Source organism: Kryptolebias marmoratus, linkage group LG2 (assembly GCF_001649575.2).
Source record: "Kryptolebias marmoratus isolate JLee-2015 linkage group LG2, ASM164957v2, whole genome shotgun sequence".
NCBI lineage: Eukaryota > Metazoa > Chordata > Actinopteri > Cyprinodontiformes > Rivulidae > Kryptolebias > Kryptolebias marmoratus.
This window is the reverse complement of record NC_051431.1, coordinates 4,173,269-4,193,742: the sequence shown is the minus strand read 5'-3', so window position 1 is coordinate 4,193,742 and position 20,474 is coordinate 4,173,269. Positions and strand designations below refer to the sequence as shown.

The following is a 20,474-nucleotide window of genomic DNA, read 5'->3' as shown; positions in this document are numbered from 1 at the left end:
CAATTTTGAACCTTTTCACAAGATTCTAATTTTCTGATATGATGAATTTGAGATTTTCATTTGTTGTCATTTGTAATCATCAAAATTAAACGAAATAAACATTTGAAATATATGAGTTTGTATGTAATGTATGAATATAATATACAAATTTCACTTTTTAAATGGAATTACTGAAATCAATCTATTTTTTCATGATATTCTAATTTTATGACCAGCACCTGTAGATACTGTTGGACTAAGTGTCCCCACTTACTTTTGTTCTTAAGAATTGAAGCCACAGTGTATGGAAGCCGACACTATAATTTTGGAACCAGAGACTGAGCACTAGAAATATGACTTTTTAAGTTCCGCCTACTCCCCCTCCACACATTCATGGTGTTATATTATCTATTGCAGAAGCAACACAGCCCAGTACATATGTGGTACATACCCGATAAATACCAGAATGTATGAGGTACATATTCAGTACATACCAGGTAAAAAGCAGGTGCGTACCTTGTAAATACAGGGTAACAAGTCACTTCCTAATACAGCTTGGCCCCCATTGATATGCACACAGTATGTACCAGGTATATACCATGTAAGTACTTGGTGTGCAATTAGTAAGTACCCGGCACATACCTGGTAAGTATCCAGTACATACTATGCAAGTATGGGCCAGGCTGTGTTATGTATTCCTGCCCTAATTACAGAATTACGGCTAAATGTATTAGAAAAAACAAGAATATTTGAAAAATGAATATTAGGAACATACAGCAGCAAGGTAAGACTTATGCAACATAAATAAAGTTAACACTGGTGTTTAAAAATAAGGTATTTGTTTTTAAAAAACAGCAATGTTCCATTTGCTTGCATGACTCAAAACTTGTGCTGGGACCAGCCAAAAAGCAACATTGGTCCCATTCTGGGTTTGATTTCTGGGTCTACATATTTGGTCAGAACTTAAAAGAGTGGCTACAACCAAACTCAAGCAAGGAAAAATCATTAGGTGTAAAATACCACAATGCACTTTTTGTTTTTTTAGTTTCTTACAAAATGTTTTCATGTTAGAAGAACATACATAAAGACAGACACTTAGACTCCCAAAGTAAAAACCATTCATCCGTCAATGTTCTGTCCTCGTTCCATCCTCACAGGGTTCCAGTAGAAGGTGAGGGGAGAGGTGAGGTAGGTAAAATACAAATTAGAATTTAGCAAACATATCTGTTTAACAAAGAGAATAGCTATTATTGTTCAGAAAATGAAATGTAGTTGACAACTTTTTCATGAACTGCTTTGATCATTGTTTTCATGATTGATTTATACATTTAGAAAGTTGAAGTTGATACCAAACATGGCTTTATGAAGCTGGTGCTGTGAACTCACAACATGCAGACAACTGAGTCCTCAGTGCAAGTAAAACACACAGCAAAAACGAAAATAGAAAAGACATGCACTGTGCTTAGCAACAGGAAGGACTTTGATGTCCACACAAAAAAACATTGGATGATAACTGGATTTTTTTTCACTGTAGAGAGAGAAAGAGAGACTAAACACTGCACATCAACAAGCCATGTAAGGAAAACTCACTAGGTGGTAGGCATTTGATCATCCAGGTCTATCATAAAAAGACGTCTTCACAACAGCTAAGGAAGAGGGTTCAACACAAGGTCTAAACCATCCGTAAGCCTTGAGATTAGAAAGGGCAGATCAGAATATAAAAACATGCAAAACAAGCAAAAAAAATGAAAGCAACAATATCTCAAAATGCTTGAGAGGTTTTGGAACATCATTCCTTACTGACATAAAACTAAAAATGACTTACATGAGTAAAAATTACTTCATTACAGGTTGCAAAATATATTGTAGAATTTTACATCAGTTCATAATCTGATGCATCATAAGTAAAACACAAAGACATAAAATGATGTGACTGCAAACAGTTGGACCTGGAGGAATTCTGCATGGATACAAAAAGAGAAGTTTGTACACAGGTCTTCCAATTTTGTTTTGAATTCCTTCAAATGAAATCACAGTTTAAACTTGCTGACTGTATTCATTGTAAAAACCATAAAGTGTTACTTGAAAATACCTACTAAGATACCAAACTTGGTGTTAATTCTCCAGAAGTTTTGTTGACTAGAGCATACAGTGAATCTATTTAAATGTTAATGTAACTACTGGTAGGGTAAGTGAGTAAAAGTGACCATATATACACAAAATAAAATATACATTAAGACGAAAACCATTAAACATACTGTATAAAATGAAAAGTACAGTATATCATGGTGCAGACTTGCATGCACCGACACACTGACATTAACCCAGGGGGTACTTTGTGCTTTAATTGCTGACACTATAGCTCTGGGCTTTCCGAACCAAATAGATTCCCTAGCAGGATACATAATCCATTATCATAAATCAGATGCGCCAACACAGACAGGTGCTGCATGAATAATTAAAGGTCGGTACATTAGCACTTTTGTGGATGCATGTGTTTGAGCCTGCGTCACTGAAGAGACTAAAAGCACCATGAATTCTCTCCAGCCACATTAAACAGCTTAATGTTTTGCACCGCATACAGAAATGATGTACAAGTTAGAAGGAGGAGACCAACTTCCCAATTCTCCCTCTTTAGATGTAACCAAAACGGAGAGGTCTGAAGGAAGCAATGATGGGTTAGACACTGCTTGGAGCAGTGTTTGTCCCTGCTGTTCGATCTTATCTCTCGAGGTTTAGCTGGTACCCTTCTTTGAACCTGTAGCAAGGTAGCTGGGTTACTCTGACTCTGAAATGGAGTCCATCGAGCTGGAGGCAGCGCAAGTGAATGGTCTGCTGAAGCAAGAAGGCTTCAGGTCTAAAGATTTCCATACTAACATTAATTACACTTCAGGCATATTCATTTGGAATTCTGTCCAGTGAGAGATAAGATTGTACTGCAGACAGGACCAGAGAGGAGCCTGAGAGGATGGAGAGAAACTCTTGATGCTGCTCATTTTGAGACACGTAGTGATTCTCATATCACTAAAAGTTTTGCAACCTCCTATGCCTCATATGAGGGATTAAATCTAAAAAAAAAGTTAAAGTATCAAACTTTTTGAAGAGTAACATTCTAAAAGTAACAGAGGTAGAAATACATTATTTAAAAGCATGGTTTGAATGCAGATGATTTGTCCAACAATTGTATCAAGCAAACCTTTAAATAAAAAATAATATCACATTTATTTACATGTTTTTTTTTCTAAATCTTTTAATCTGATTGTAAATAAAATACCTTTGGTTCTTAAAAGTTTAAATGAGTGATCTTAAGACGTCACCTTAAGATGTGATATACCTTGATAGGCTTATAATGAGACCCTTTTTAAATTTTCACCAGACTGCTCAGTAATAAAATAACAATCATATGCAATCCTTGTGTTTCCTCATAACAATTTCTTTTCCAAACGGTATAAATTACAAACAGAGAGGATTTTAAAAAATATACATCACATTTATTTGTACTGACACCAGGAGTCCGTACAGAGTTGTCTTTGTCTATCGATGAGTTTGGGCACTAAAGGTTAAGTACCAGTTTCCTACTTCCATACATCCAATAAAGGTTATCACCAAGCAATGCTTTATCGCTACCAAAAAACAGAGTTGGACATCGCTGTTACACACCACTGTTATTTGTCTAAAGGTAACACAATGTACAAAAAGCAAATCTGGAAATAGTAAGATTCTTGGGTCCATATAAAACTTTTTTTCTTCTCAGTGTGTGAATAAGAAAACAATGCACTTATCTCTACTGAGCTTCTGCTGCATTGCTGTTAGGCAGCCAAGGGGTAAATTGATGCAGATAAGTAATGAAAAGAAACAGGCCGGCTGATCCCTGTATTACCACCACGGCAGCTTTCAAGGAATTGTTCATGCTCTGTGGGTCCTGGGAGCTGTAGGAGCCGTCTGGAAGTGGTTAGATGTCAGTCAATGAGAGGGGCACAGAATTTTAAAAGAAACGATTAAACAAATCTTTCTACACAAAGTACACTACAGTACAACACTATGGTGATGTTCATAAAGAACGGTGTGAATCTAACATCTGGGCCTCAAATTAAATAGGGCAGAAAAAAAAAAGATGGACTCGGACGAGCTTCGTGTTAACTGGCTGACTCAAAACCCCTGTTGGCGTGCCTCAGGCCCTTTGAGATGGGTAAGGCCAAAGCAATCAGGCAGTCAGAGGGAGTTAGGGAGCAGAAGACTGGTGGCCCCCTTCATAAATGTGAGGATAGCACAGTTTCCTCACCAAGAAGCTGAAGGCACCAGTAGAACCAGGAGTAGTGTTGTCCACGTTAGGCTCTGTAGCAGACAGTGCACAGAGCACTGGTTGCTTTTTGCTCGAACGCCTAAAAGAGGAGAAGGGGAAAGGAGGTGAGTCAATACTGATGGACCCAACAATACATTCATTTTGGATGCTAAGTGAGTCCATTAGTCTTCTGAATGAATTGATCTTATGTTGTCTGGAGCTGTGAAGGCATATTTCTTTTTCAAAAAGACATAAAAAGAACATTGAAAGAAAACAGAAAGTAGAAGAAAAACAGCAACACATTGCCCTGGAGAGCTCCTTTATCACACACAAGACCACAAGCCTTCTGTTCATCCTGTTGCTTTAGAGTTAATTGGCTGTGCACGAGTAGGACGGTTTGAGTGGGCAGGGTAATTAAAGCAGCATTAACCAAAGGAAACTTGAGTCGCACATTAAATGTGTTGACAGCATTATGGCCAGGACACAAAAAGGCTACAAACAGAAGACAGCTTATGTATGGAGTTTTAAGTTTAGAGGTCGTGCATGGCAGCGTGTGACTGAGAGGAAAGACAGCTGACCAACTCTAAGCTCACCAGAGGAGGTGACAACTCGAACTTGGGAGGTAAAGGCTCCCTCTCCACCTTCACTGAGTGCTCGCACGTCAATGGTGTAAGTGCCCCCCTCTGGCAGTGAGAGCATGGTGGAAGGGTTAATGGTTCTTGTCACCTGGATGTGGCCTCGGCCCTCCTGTTTGAGTAACACCTGCAAGGCATGTGCACAAATTCACTTCTATTTTACACCATATGTACAGTTCACATTATTATAGTTTACTCCAGGAACATTTAATGACTTGAACAACTGTGTTCATAGTTATATAAAATTATTTTCCAAATATGTATGTATGTCACTATTTTATTACACATTTAGCGGTTTCTATTCAGTTACTTGCAGGGAAAAGAAAAACCTTTAACCTTTAACCGAAGACTATTTTTAATAAATAGGGTCCAACACAAGCACAATTCTGATCATAAATCAGAATAATGAATATTAGGAATCATCAGAATTGTAGAGTTGCCATATGCTGATGTCAATTCAAGAGAACTTTAAATGCTATTAAAAATACTTCTGCAATTTGTTTTCCATCTTATGAAACTGATTAAGAAGGAGATTGTTACCATGTACCCGATGACGTCAGACTCATTGTCTTTTGCCTTTACTGGATCCCAGCTTAATGAAATGTTATTGCCCTCCTGAATCCACATAAGGTTGGTAGGAGGCTGAGCAGGAGCTATGAAGAGAGAGATAAACATTCAAACCTTTATAGACAGTTTTACCCACCTCAGTAAGTAGCTTGAATTTTTATTAAGTTTCAAGCAAACCTTAAAAGTATTTTGGCTACATTATCACATGACTAGTTTTGGTGCTGCACTCACGAGATTTTCTTGTCTTGGCTGTGACAGGAGCATTGGCAGGACCCTGGCCAATGTTGTTGAAGCCTTTTACTGTGATAAGATAGACACTGTTTCCTTCCAGTCCTGTCAGAACTATCGATGTTTCATTTTTCACTGTACGTTGTTTTTTTGCAGACTCTTCCTGCTCAGATTCCTTCCAGTAGCTGACCTATTCACAGAAAAAAAGACAAGATCAAACTTATTGTTTTCAAAAAACGTTTGAGCTAATCCACAAAAGAAACTAAAGCTTCTTCAAAATGTCATACAAGAATAGAAATATGTATAAATACCTCATATCCTCTGGGTCTTCCAGGGCCGGGATTTGGTGGTTTCCAGGTCACCCTAATTTCCGAGGAAGAAATGCTGTAAGCTTTTACGTCAGACGGTGCTTCTCTTGGCTCTGTGAAGCAAAGCAAATTAAGATGATTCTGTCATGATTAAAGCATCTCTGCTGTGAACGTTGTAAATTCATCCAGTCACGAATATCACCCACCACCCTCCGCAGAGTGGATGATGACTACTTTGCTGAACGGTCCATCTCCCTTATTGTTGTATACGCCAACTTTCACTTCAAATGGGGTGAGAGGAGGAAAAGTCTCGTCTCTATATTTGTACATGGTCGCGTCCGCTGAGGTCACCATCTTCTCCTTCCAGCCTCTGGTCCCATTGGCCCGAAAAGCAACAATATACCCGAAGCCCTCTCCATTTTGGAACTCCTCAGATACGGGCTGAAAGTAAAGAAAAGCAAGAACAAATCATCAAAGAGTCATTGAGTTTAAGAGCAAGCCTGTCTTAGTAACACTGAAGTTCTGTGATGGAAAATGAACCATTTGCACATTTTCTCTCCTGGACATGTTTTTCAGTGCAAGGAAAAATCTTACTGAACAACAACCTAAATAAAGATTTTTTTTTTCTCTTCCCAAGAAAACCAGCTTTCACTTTCCTTTACTGTAACTGCCTGCTGGTGTTAGCAACGAAGCAGCCAGCCTTGAGTAATGGAAACAAATCATATTTGGCTCAGTTGTGCCCATTATGTAGCTATTTATCTTTCCATGTTTGACAGAAGGATTTTTATGACACAGGTTTTGTACGCTGGCTTTCGGTGATTATTTCTGGTTTTCCTGAAGTGGAGAAACTGGGAACTGTCTTCTGCAGCTGCTCTGTGCTTAATCAAATCAAATGCCAATTTATTAAGTGAACTAGAATCTAATTAAAATATGAGCTGCAGAGATTAAATCTTTGGCTACAACTAATAAATGACAAACACCTGTGCACCTGTTTTTGGCAACAAGTCTGCTGCTAATGCTGTAATGTGTTGATTTGCATAAGCTACTGAGTTACAGTGTCCCCTGAAGGCATCGCCCATATTAGCCATCCACTCTACAGAGGAATTGCGGGTGAATGGAGATCTAGTTCACATTTCATTCAACAAAGACCAATCACCATGACTGCCTAATTACAAGGATGATCAGTGAAAATAAATTAGCTTTCATCAACATTATTACCAGATCTGGTATTGCATTTAAGGAGATGCCAGGGAGTATAGTTCTTTTGAAATTAGCATGGATAAATTAGCAAATGGATTTTAGGAACGCTTGCGGGTTTGGGGAATAAGATAGACACAGATATGTGAGGAAACAGTGTGAAAGGGATGTAAGGTAAGTCCTCTGACTAAAATGATTGGACCTGCTGGGCTCATCGATGGTGACTATGGGGGCATCACTAATAGTCCTCCCTATGGCTCCTTGAGAAAAAGCAGTCAAAGAGTCTGCTCTAATGAGACGGCTGAATGAAGCTGGGGAGACTGTTTAGTCATTCATCCTGCTTAATAACCTTGCCCACCATGGCAGTGGAGGCTCTGACAACTCTCCACAGATGATTGGAAAGGCAGAACTGCCACGCACTCACATGCCTTGACTGCCAAAAAGGGCTAACATTCCTGCACCGTCTCCTTTAATATCCAGCTTCATTGATCACTGACAGACTCCTGATTTATTTCAAAAAGCATTTAGCCGAAACAAGAACAAGTAGGGCAAAGCAAAAACAATTTAAAATGCCATATGCCAGCAGGAGGCCTCTGCAGCTAAGTGTTGTGATTCATTTGAAACTACTTCTTGGACATCAAAATGAAAAAAAATAAAATAAAACACTATGTCAGAAAAAGTTTTTTTTTTTTTAACAACAGCACAGCTGAGAAGGTTTTTTCTAAGAACAAAGCTATTTTACTCAAAGAAAACATGCTTATTACAGTTCATAGTGCATCCTGTCATAAACATTTAATCAAAATAAGGCAGTCATTGTTTTAATCTTTAAAAAAATTTGGGGCAATAAGTTTTTATCTGCCTAAATTTCTTAAAAACTTCAAATCATTGAAAAGCTTAGAAATGCTCCTTATCAGTCAACTGTTTATTCAACAACCAGTCTTATTTTTTGTCAATGTAGCTGTTTGGTTTAGTTTCATTGTTCTTTTAACATGGGGTCCTAAAATACACATAGGGAGGTTGTCATTGTGTTATCCTCACCAAGGTAATCACACTTATAAGTTATAAATAGGATGAGGTGAACTAGCAAATACCATCCCATCTGGAATGGACATTATTTCCCATGATGTGCCACTGAGGGGCACTTCTCCTGATGTGAAGGTTATCTTCTCAGCTCCAGTTGGGTTCCATACTTAATAACTACAAGAATAAATGTCAGTTGTCTCCACATCTGTTCACTCATCCCCTGTTAATATATCCTTCAACCCATCTCAATTGCAAATTATCATCTTTGCTCATAGTAATTCTGAACATGCATTGCCCTGAATCTGGCTAGGAGCCAAGCTGTCCAGTTGGATCGGGTCCACATTAATATCCTCCTAAGTTGGTGTGAGATTTATTGCATTTTCTGGAACCACTGTAGCTAGAGATTACAAACACATATTCATAAACATCCCTGGATTTAGTGGGAACGAGTCTAGAAGTCAAGGTTAATCATCACTGTGCCTCTCTGATGGGACCAAATTTGAAATTCTCTACATCTTAATCACTTGTGCCGCTGATGCAGCTTTGTGTAGTACACAGCCCAGCTGGCCCTCTTTGAGCTTTATCAGCAGGTTCTGCAATTGTGACCAAGTTGCCCCACGCCCTCTCTCTTTACAATCCTGGCCGGTTAAGCAAATTTCAACAGAATAAATTGAAATCCTTTTTAAAATGCAGTGAGCTTTGTTCTCGAGCCACTGTTGCACAGTTGTTAATAATAAAGCAAGAGACTTTGCACTGCTGGTGATACTCCACAGCTTGCACAAAGCCTAAAAAAAGCTCTTTAAAACTTGCAATAAGGTGACAATAATAGCCATTTTAACAACTTGCTCAAGTGCTTCAAACAACTTTAGAAGGCATTTGTGAATAAATTATAAATGAGACATAAAATCAGAATTAATTTGTTTTACATTGTTAAAAAAGGGTCAGGACTTTGTGGTAAAAATGCTCATACTGTGATGCTTTCCAGTCATCTAATTTACCCCCACCCCCACTAGAGACCGGTAAAGTTTAATCTTTTGTTATACAGCATCATGTCATATCTCATTTAGTGATTTGCTTTGAACAATAACTTCTTCACCGTCTTCTCTTCTCCTCCAGAAGACCATTTTATGCCAATGGACTCCCTTAATGTTCGTTTATTTGATGTAATATCTGGTCTCCTTTTATGACCAGCTAAGAGTTCAAATTCAAGGAAGTCAGAGAATATCATGCAGAATACAGCAGATGGGTAGCCAATGTATCCCTTCTGAAATGGAAAAAGGTCACTTTGCCCTAATGATAAGCACACACCTGAGCCCCACAACACAACCTCAACCTTTGTGATATTCTCCTGGATATAATGTGCATCTCACTTGCCTTTTTTCTCTCAGAAAGGTTATGACTTACTGGGACTTTGTGCGTCACCATCTGGGTTATAGAACCTTTGTTTCTACGGCTGTGGAGCTGTCTTCTATGTGATAAAGAGAACTACTACTATAGTGATGTTGCAGCATTAAATACTGTAACTTTAAAACAAGAACATTTTTCAGCTTGTGATTGCATCAGCCTAAAATAATGTAAAACGTGCCTAATGCCATTTAACATATTTGGATACCACTCATTTGTCTGATGTCAGAGTATCTAAACCATGAAGGTTCCAACTCTCTACTTCACACATCGTGACAATATTCCATAGCCAGAATATTGACTGTGTGTGTCACACACGGCATTGGCAGTGTGTCATAGCACAGATGCTAAATTTTAAAGTTCAGAAACGGTGAGAAATAAAATACAATGATGAAGCATCAAGTAATTTTTTAGGTTACCCGACGTAAACACAAAAACTTCTGAAAGGTTTATACAGTTGCTGTAAAATAGAAGAAACATAAAAAATACATATTCAAACAAATCTGTATTAATCTGTCGACCTATTTTGAAGGTGGACCTAATAATGCCTCCAACTAGGAGGCACAACAAAATACCAAATACCAAAAATCCCCCAAAAAGCAGAAAAAACAAAAAAACTGGCACCTACAGTATGAGAGCCACACTATGTTATACAGGTGTGCCACTGAATTTTGTGCTTTTTGCTTGCAGCAAATGTATTTTGATCATTTCAAGAAAGCCTTGATGGAAACTGAGTTAATCTATAGAACCAAGAAAGTAAAAATAAATCAATGGATAGTTAGGTCTTTACATTCTTTTAGGGAGAAACTTATCATACAGTATGTGAGCCATAGTTTGCTATTCTTTTGAGTTAATGTTGATTATTTGCAACTTTGTTCTAAACAGAATTTCATAGATACCATGAATCTACAATATTTCTGCAAAACTTTATAACAAAGAAACTGAGAAACCTAATGCTGTATTTTACATTTTTGGCAAAACTGATCCCTTTTGTCAAAACTTAAATGAGTTTTTCCTCTATACATGCCATAACCTTCCAGACTTGACACCAAATTCCTCGTTATGACTAGATTTGTCAAATAAACGCAAAAACCCTTAATCCTTGGGATAAAAAGAATATATATGTACAAAATGATATTCCTTAGAGAGATTTGGCCCTGTAGGTGTCACTGGGAAATGTAAATGATTTTAATAACAAAGAAGAGGTTCTCTAATCTCAGATGTTGTCAGTCTCCTGTGCTCAGCTTTGTTCTTTAAACACTCTGGCAAATCCCTCAATGCATTCACTCTTATTCCAGTTTATGAGCATGTCTAAACTCTTCTCATCACAAGCTGCTAGGACTTTCTGCTACGTTTTAATTAGATCCAACTTTAAAGGCTCTGGGAAAAGGACGACAGGTCCCCAGCACACATGAAGTAGAACTGCAGCTATTCATCTTACTGTATTTTACCTAGAGTGAATAAAACTGACTGAAAACTAATGCAGTCATCTGTGCAACGTAAAATCATCAATCCATTTCCTTCAAGCAGAACCACAAGAACTGGCGTCGTTCATCAACCATGCTCCATCCCCCTTAATAATGGATGACAAGAATTCCCAGGCAACAAAAATGAAAGTTTTTGATGAAAAGTACATGGAGTGGCAACCTCTACATCATTATTAAGTCACATTTACATACAGAATTTATTACATACTGATCATCAAATTCTGACAGAGACAATAAAAAAGCTGCAGTTTCAGAACTGAACCTTATTGCAGCTGACTTGAGATGTTTATTTTGAGACCGATTGTTCAAAGGTTTATGTGCAGTTATACGTTCTTTAAACCAAAGGGCACATTTCACACTTTAATTATCACTTATCACACTTTAATCTCACTGTAAACTGAGTTCATTTGAAGCTGACTTTACCTTGCATTTGCTTGCTTTTTCTTTTCAAATTATTACAGAAAGATGATTTTGAGCATAAAAATGAGTAGTATTCTAAACAGCTTACCGTGGGTTTTAAAGGTTATAAAACTGACAGTTTTAAAGCACTTTACCTGAAAAACATGCTGTTGTTTGGTGTACCTTTTTCTTACTGCAAGGACCTTTAGCTGTGCAAAACTTGAACCTAATTCATTGATTACTTTCACTGACTTTTGTATTTTAAAAGGATAGTCTAGTCAACTTTGAAGTGGTGTTCTGTGTAATATTCACATCAGTCGTAGAACACAGCATGGAGAGAAAGATGCAAAAGTCTTCATCCAGGCTAGGCTAATGGGTGGCCAAACAAGTGCCAATTTTTTATTTATTTATTGTTTTTCATTCTTTTAAAACAATTCTTTTGGCAAAAACAACATACCGGTGAAGAACAGGACATTAGTTAATATTACATTTTACATTCTACATTGTTCGTATTTCTATGGAAATGCATGGGTACTGTGAATGGATAAACGTTTGACTCTTTTTTTAATACTCTGTGTCAAGGGTGTCATGGCTGATAAAATTCCAGCTATTGATAACTATTGGACAGAACATCTCTTCAAAGTCGACAAGACTATCCCTTTAATACAAATTATCATGCTAAAAGATCAACATTTTGAATATGATATAGACTTCACAAACCTCTCTACAGAAAATATAATTCATCAACATTATTTTAAATTCTCAGACACAAAGAGTAAATTTCCATCTTTTAATTGTGATAGTAGACTAAATGAAAGCTTCCATGATTACCTGCTTATTCAACCAAATCTGAGGCTTCCTAACAGCAGAACTGCTGTGACATTTTGTGGTTTTTGCACTTGTTGTCACATTTGTTCTACAGAGGGAGGTTTTTGGCAGAGGACCTACCTCCCACGAGATGACCAGTTCGTGCCTGCGGCCGTTTCCTCCACTAACATTTGATGGAGCCACAGCAGGAACTGTGCAAAGAAAAAAAAAACAAAAAAAAACATTAAGACAGCATCACGAAACCCACACAACAAACTGACAAATTTCTTTACTGACAACTGAAGATAAGAATAATTAATTTGGCAGAACACTGAAAACTTAGTTAGCCTTCTGCTCCTGTTTAATAAAATAATAAAAAAATGAAAAATCACACTGATAACCACAGGGTGGTTCAGCATTTTGTAATGAAACCATGTTGTTGACATTTGGCTCACGTATTGTAAGTTTATGGATGGATTAATTGTGTGTAGATACATTAATTAGTCTGTTAATTGTGCTGAGGAGATGGGGCAGATTATAAAAGCTCCTCTGAAATGACCACTGACCTTAGTAATTATATTTTAGAGAGGAAATGAGCAGCTAGTGAAGCGGCAAAAGGAATTTACTGTATAGTGATGTGTTGTTGCCTCAGGTTATTAGAAAACTAGCTGCTTTAACAGAAAAAAGGCTTCATATTTTTCATCTTTTTTTATTCTTTCCTCAATTAAAACTGATTATATCAGGAATGAAAATACAATACAGTTTTGAGATCACTGGGTGACAATGTTTGAACAACTGAATGCAGCAAATAATATCTTTTTAGGCTATTTATTCTGCTATCTGTCAAAATGTGACTTGCACATAATGCTAATCCAGAATTTACCTGCTTCTTTGGTCCTAACTTTTCTAGACGGAGCACTGGGATCTCCTGTCCCGATTGCATTGTTTGCCACCACTCTAAATTCATATTCCACCCAGGGATTGAGCTCTACTGCCACAGCTGACTCCATGTCCCCCGTGACTGAGTCTGGGTCTGCAAAAACAGTGGAGCTTGTTAGTTTGTTCAATAAGAAAAAAAAACTAAACAAAACAAACAACACAAAAAACAGCTTTTACAGTTTACATCGCATACATCGTGCAAGAAAAAACACCGGCATAAGTGCAAACCTTCAGCCGTGAGGGTGTTTGATCGGGTTCCAATCCACACTGAGGAGGAAATCGCTCAGGAATCAAAGACTTTAAATTACACTCCCACTTACGGTATAAAAACTGTCGCCAAGGCAACCAAGAGTGTAAAGAAGATTTTCTGGCCAAGCAGCAAAAAAGTTTTAATTGAACTGCGAACTTGCATCTATTGACAAGATGCAGCAGTCAGAATGTATTTTAGTCCTAACTGTGATGTTTTACTTACTCAAGTAGCTTTGATTTATATGCTTAAGCAAGTAGTTTTATTGCTTAAAAACACACCAAAGTGACAAAAACTTTGTCGTAACATCTGTTGTTGATGTGTCATTAAAGAGCCATAACAAGGTGGCATTTAAAAAAAAAAAAAGTATTTTATTGCTAATCATGATTTTTTTTTCCTAATCTAAAACAAGCTCTTTCTTATTGCCAAAACTCAACCATGAAGTAAAATAAGTGTTTAAATAATTGTGGCCTTGAGGTAGCACATAAAAATAACAAGGATGTGAAAAAAACTGTTTAATTTTCTGGTTTTTAAATGTGTGTCCTGTTGTTGAAAGCACTACATGAAGCAGAGCCTTAATAGAATCTAATCAACACTGTGGCATGATGAAGAAAATGTCTCCTAATGACCTTTTTAAATATGTGGAAACTGCTATATGAGTCATATTTGAGGAACGAAAAATGTTCTGTCTGGTCATTTAGTAGTGAGGACACCATTACAGGCCCAGTTTAAGGGTACGAACAAATGGCCTATAAGATCGTTTGGACTGAAGGACTTATGGAACCGAGCAGGTGTTTTATTGCAAAAGGCCAGACTGAATTAAGTGAGAAGAGGCAAAGACATGACAGGTCAATAGGGCCTGGATTGTAGCTTACAGGCATTCATTAACAGCAACACATTACTTTAAAAGTGAAGTCATCAAGTCTTATGAGGATGTGCCGTTTTTATGTTTCCTAAAACTGTGGGCGAATGGATTTGAAAAATAAAAAAACAATAAAAGAAAAAGCAGAATACATTTTCTGTACTGTTTACTCCGGCTTGTAAAAGATGAGACACAATCCTTAACCTCTAAACTATAACTATTGCTTCATTTCAAATTCAGTGAGTGGAAGTGTGTAGCAGAAAAGACAAATAAATGAAATAAATAAATCTATCGCCTTTGTTCTTATTGACTGCACAGGGGTTTTTTTTATCTCTTCTCCAGATTCCCCGTGACTTGGCATATTTTCACACCAGGTGGTGATGTTCCAGAGTTTACTTAACACTCGGCATATGACATTTTGATGCATGAACAACAGCCTAATTGCAGCATCAGAGCACATAAAGAAATAGAAGTCATTACCCATTCAATCAATTCTCACAGCTTCTGTAGAACTGAGCTACATAATAAATCACATACTCAGACTGGAAAATGCCTTATAAATGTATTTAAAACTAAATTACCAGGAGGGAACTTAACCAGTCTAGCTTTTTGTCTTACTTCCATAATAAAGCATTGCCAGTATTGATACTGCAGCAGAAAATAAACATTAACTGAAAGCTCATCCGTGTCACAAATGAACCATAGGTCTCTGAGGCAGTGGAGCTTATGCTCTTATCACAAAAAAGCAGCTAACAATGAGACGACTCTGTCAAGCAAGCGGGTCTTCAAACACGAGCTGATAGCTTTGTTTGCAAGAAGTAGGGGCTAAACGCTCAGTCCCCTTTATGCTAATCTGAGCAAGTTCAACACCGAAAATTTATCACTGGGCCCTAATTGTACTTTATTGAATTAAATGTAGTTGAACAGACATGATGTGAGAGGAGTGTATACAAAGTATGATTAATATATCTTTGGGGATGTATCATTATCGCACCTTAGACTCTGCTATTATTATCTCACGGCATATTAAGATAGATTGCACACAACGCTTAGCAAGCCCTCATCCATTAATGTTAAGTGATAGTAACTGATGGTTATTCTCTAAAGTAACCAAAAAAAATAAGAATCTAATTTGTTTCTAAAGATCTGAAAGTGCTATATACTAAATGAATATAGATAAGTCTTATGATTCAAGTCCAAAAGGTTAATTTTCCACTAAGTGCTGATCTGACATTTGAAACAGACTCATCACTTTTAACAAAACTCTTCTCAACAAAGACCAAGTTCTGCCATAAAACAATACGAGACTTCTATTTGAACTTTTTAAACAGGCATCTGATGAAACTCACAGTTAGATTTGTGCCAGATTCATTAATGTTAATATTTAAAAAGTAAACTACCAAAAGACATTTTAATCATGCCGCTCATTAACACTTCCTGCTCTAGTTGAGCTAATTCTCCATTTTTGTATATGACTTTGGGCAGGATTATAGGCCTTGTTTATGAGCCCACATTAAACTTCTAAATCCAGAGGCAGCAATTTGCTCCTTATTGATTACCTGTTTTGACAGTTTGCCACCCTAATGAAAAGGGGCTTCGGGCTTGTAAATTGTAGGTGCTGATAGGGCTGTGGTTGTCGAGGCCACGGGTCCAAGACAAGGTGGCCGTAATGTCTGTGATCTCCTCTACAATCACCACTCCGGGGGGTCCAGGAGGGCCTGGTGGAGGAACAAACAGGAGACAGATTTAATTAGGCTACAGTTGTGGACATCTGACGCACAAATGCTTCCAAAATGCGAGGACAGAAGAAACACAAACAAACAAACAAAAAAAGAAACCAATTTGCTGCTGCTCTAAAGTGTGTAAGGAAATCTGATGGTGTTTTTAGAGCCAGTTATACTAAAACACATTGTGTGATAGCCCTTCCTGTATTTCAATACAGCTGAACATATGTTTACTTCAGCCCTCGGAGGAAAATGCAATCTGTAAGTGCAACAAACATCTAAGGACTCCAGGGTGAACAGCTGTAAAAGAAAAGCTGGCAGGTGAGATCCTCAGTAAAACTCAGTGGACTGTGTCCCTAAAAGGTTCCTGTAAGGTTGTAAAGAGAGTGGCATTTGCATTTTTTGATCTGGGCAAACACTAAATTATCATCGCCTACATCTGGCTTGGCTACAGGAACAATAATTCTATAGTGCTGGTTCCAAGAGGAATGTTGCTAATGTATTTAAACATATAACCGATTTAATACTGCTTTACCAATGTAAGTAACTGAGTACTTCTAATGTAACAGGAAAAACAAGAACAATCAGAAACTACATCTTCCACCATACTCAGTGCAGTATTTTGCAACTTTAGTAAAGTTCAATTCAGTCTGGATAAAATTAACTTAATTTAATGGGTTCTTGTCTACATGTGCAGCTGATTATGATATAAAATGGGGAGCAAAGCCATAGTGTGCCTGCTTAGTGTGTTGGTGTAATAGAAGTTGCAAGTTTTTTTTTTTATGCAGGGGGCCAGGGATTTAATCAGGTAAAGGTATACTTTCTTTTTTAATAAACCATGACTAAATGCTATGAATTATTTGGACATTAAGCTTTAAAGTTCTTATTCTATTATGTGTTATTCATGATCCAAAAAGTTGCGACACGGTTTTAAAGCTTTAAAAATTGACTTTGGCCTTTTTTTCTGCCTCCTCAGCTGAATACTATCTGTCTGACAGTCAGTTAGAGTAGCTACCAGTGTCCTGATGAGACGGAACCAACTGAAAGCTGAGAAAAAGGTGTAGAATGTGGCAATAATTATTAATAATAATAAGTTTTAGTTTGTAACACAGAAAAATTAAAATTAGAATCAATAAACAGTACATGCTTTTGTTTTAAAGCCAGGGTGATAACATGTTTTTAGGTGATAACATAAGCAGGTGCCTTTGCTTTTCCACACTTCAACTCTCCACCAAATACAAGAAAATATAAGACTATAAGATAAGAAATATAAGGTCCTATAGTTGTAAATCAATCAGATTATTATGGAATCTTTATAAACCCAACCAAGGACGAAAAGGTGCTACAAGAAGCCTTCACCTCCAGCATCGTGGCAGAGTTATAGCTAATATACCTAATATTGATAAGGTACAATTATATTATTTTGACTTGCTTTACTGAACAAAAACAAACCAAAAAAACCCAAGATAAATAACATTCTGTACACTTTTGCGTTTTACCACAGTCTACAGGCCAAGGCTGATAATGTACTAAAATAAAAAAGTCCATAGAATAAAGAAGAACCTGAAGGCAAAAAACAGAATTAATCAATACTTTGTGAAGTAAAAATTTGCTTAACTTCATAGTTGTAACATATTTAGTCCAAAATGACTTTGTTTCTAACTTTAAATGTTGACTAGAGCTCAGTTTTATAAAATATTGTTTACTTCCTATAAACTAGAGCTGCACAACATTAGAAAAACTTGTGATATATTATTGTTTAACACTGCAGTGAAAATATCAGTTGCGATAAACCCACATTTTCCTCACCCCTCAATTTCTGTTCTGTCATCATTATCATCCAAAGCAGGTGTGGGCATGAAGGCCAGTGAGAGGCTGCTTGATGACCAAATATATTATTAGCATGCAGAACCTGAATGCATACTTAAAATATGATTTGTTGCAGTCCAAGCAGTCCTTTCCAGTTCCAATACTGCGGTGACAATAAATTTAAATATATTGTGCTGGCCTGCTTTAAACTTGTCGTAGGCTTCTGAATGGCTTACATAAAATCAATATATGACTTAATAGCTTAGTAATTCCTGGCAAACATGGACACTCGTGCCTTGAGCGAAAGGTTGTGTACAAATCAGGGCTGGTCATACTACTAAAAAATGTCACCTGCTTTTTATTTTTTTTTTCTCTTTTTGCCAAAACAATATGATTAAACTGGGGCCCATCATGCTACATGTAAACACAAAGTAAAACTGAAGTATAAAAAACTTGGATGAATGGTTTTTATAAATATTTTTGTCATCTCAGAAGAAATATTCTTGACGCTGTGAGGCATGGGTGCATTGTTATTCATAAAGTAATGAGGAGCCTGAAAACTTGTCCCTGAGTCATAACAAGACAGTCAAAACCAGACCTGCATGGACAATAATCATTACATAACATTATATTTAGGAAGAAAAGGACATTTTATCTGTAGACAGTGAAGAAAATCAATTTAACAATGAATATTAAAGTTGTTCATGCAGATAGACAGCCTGTAGAGCACAGCCACGTTATAATTATTGATTAATCAAGATGATCAAAAAGGGGTTGTAATGTGGCAGACATCAGCCCCTATTCTTTTGAGAGACAAAATCATGAATGTTTGATATTATAATTTCAAAACAATACTTTTTTATGTTTTGCTTAAGAGCTGAAAATAAATTTTGACCCAAACACTGACTGTTTTTATTCTCCTTGAGCTAAATTCTCCAAAAGCAGGTGTGCATGAGAATGAGTCAATCATGTTTCATGGACCTTGATCATTTTTTATTTTTTATTTTTTGGAGGTTGGGATGTTTGGTATCCGGTGAAGTGTGAACACGACAGCACGGTTTATTGCTGCACTGAAAGATATCAGGCTTACCTCGCACAAGGAGCTCTGCTTCTGCAAACACAGTGTCAGCACTGGTCTGGGCTCGGCATCCATACTTCCCAGCATGCTTCAGCAAAATGCTCCTAATCATCAGATCCACAGTTGAGGACTGCTGCAATTGGGGGAAAGGAAAGCATAAAAAACGGAGGCATCAGGCAAGCCTAAATGAGCATGACACAAGAAGTGTGATTCCATTACAACTTGTAGAGGCTCATGTGGCTTGAGAAATTCCTGTTTAATTCAGGTGCTTGTGCGGTGTTACATTCTTCAGCTGCTGGTGTTTTCTGTCTGCTGAAATGAGAAAGGCCTAAGGCAAAACTGGGAATAATCCAAGGTCTACAGGCAGCTGTTTAGCACGAAACCTGATTAAAATTACAAGCCATGCTTCAGCCCGGCCTCTATTTGCCTGTGAAGGATTGTCACTGCAAATACTTCCTCTCTAGAGTGCAGTTGTGGCTCAGGATACCTCAGGATGAATGTGATTTTAACACCAAAAAAAATAAACATAAACAAGACTAGTTGCTCTGTCGCTAATTTGCATCTAACCTTTTTTATCCTGGTTTATTTGTCAAGCATTGTTATGCTTTATTATTCTCTGTGGCATTCAAACACTTGCTCAGACATAAAACTCAGATGTTACTGTCAAAATATTAGCAAACACACCTCAAACTCACATGTGATCAAAAGCTGATAAGTAACGAAGCTGTCAAACTAGGATTTTTTAATTTATTTTGTTGACTATTTTTGTGGATTTTATTACACAATAATTTCTTACTTAAGGCAAAAAGGCCCTCAAGTAAGCTGTAATAGAGCTACAGCTGCATTAAGCATTCCAAAATCAATATTAAGATTTAAAAAAAAAACATTGGATTTGTATTTTTATCTTCATTTAAATTGACTTGGCACAAAAAAATAACAGTATGCACAATTTCTTGGAAAAACATTTTATGACCTAACACTGCTCTGTTGTCACATCACGCTCATCTGTTGTGACATCATCATCCTAAGTCATGGTTTTCACTTTATTTTTAGACTGATCTCTAAATTTAGTAATATGCAGTACATTGTTACAAAAACTTTCTGCTGCCAAACTCTAAACTGTGAGTCCTTTTTTTCCCCTAAGAATTTTGATATATACACAAGCGGACGTGTTCAGAGTGACATCACAGGAACGTATTTTGGACCACATTATCACACTCACTCTGTGTCACAAATTCAAAGGCAGCAAATACTTCACATCTGTGTTGGACCAACGTTTCAAGTTTAACCAATTTTCACAAAATATGCATCAAATTGAAGTTAATTTTAAAAGTTTTTTGCTAGGGAAGAATCACATTGTTCACAGCAGTTGCAGTGTTAAAACTTCAGCAGAAACACTGATTTCTATAGAGATAAGCCACCAGCCAACAGTAAAGCATTTACCAACGTGTTTTTCTTCATCCAGACTGTTAAAGTAGCACTGATTAGCCTTATTATGG

At 37.1% G+C, this 20,474-nt stretch overlaps 1 protein-coding gene across 2 annotated transcripts in view; it reads right to left on the bottom strand.

Annotated features, from left to right (window-relative positions):
- Positions 1–3,260: 3,260 nt before the first annotated feature.
- cntn5 (contactin 5) overlaps positions 3,261–20,474 on the bottom strand; it is a 123,723-nt gene continuing 106,509 nt past the window's right edge. For both annotated transcript variants that reach the window (XM_017416461.3, XM_017416463.3), the window contains exons 15-24: positions 18,988–19,108; positions 15,924–16,082; positions 13,200–13,349; positions 12,458–12,528; positions 6,206–6,440; positions 6,003–6,112; positions 5,695–5,881; positions 5,437–5,549; positions 4,855–5,023; positions 3,261–4,361 (exon numbers count right to left, since the gene is read on the bottom strand). In XM_017416461.3, the coding sequence (XP_017271950.1) occupies positions 4,258–4,361; positions 4,855–5,023; positions 5,437–5,549; positions 5,695–5,881; positions 6,003–6,112; positions 6,206–6,440; positions 12,458–12,528; positions 13,200–13,349; positions 15,924–16,082; positions 18,988–19,108 (1,419 nt within the window). In that variant the 3' untranslated portion in view covers positions 3,261–4,257. The remainder of the gene's footprint in view (positions 4,362–4,854; positions 5,024–5,436; positions 5,550–5,694; positions 5,882–6,002; positions 6,113–6,205; positions 6,441–12,457; positions 12,529–13,199; positions 13,350–15,923; positions 16,083–18,987; positions 19,109–20,474) is intronic.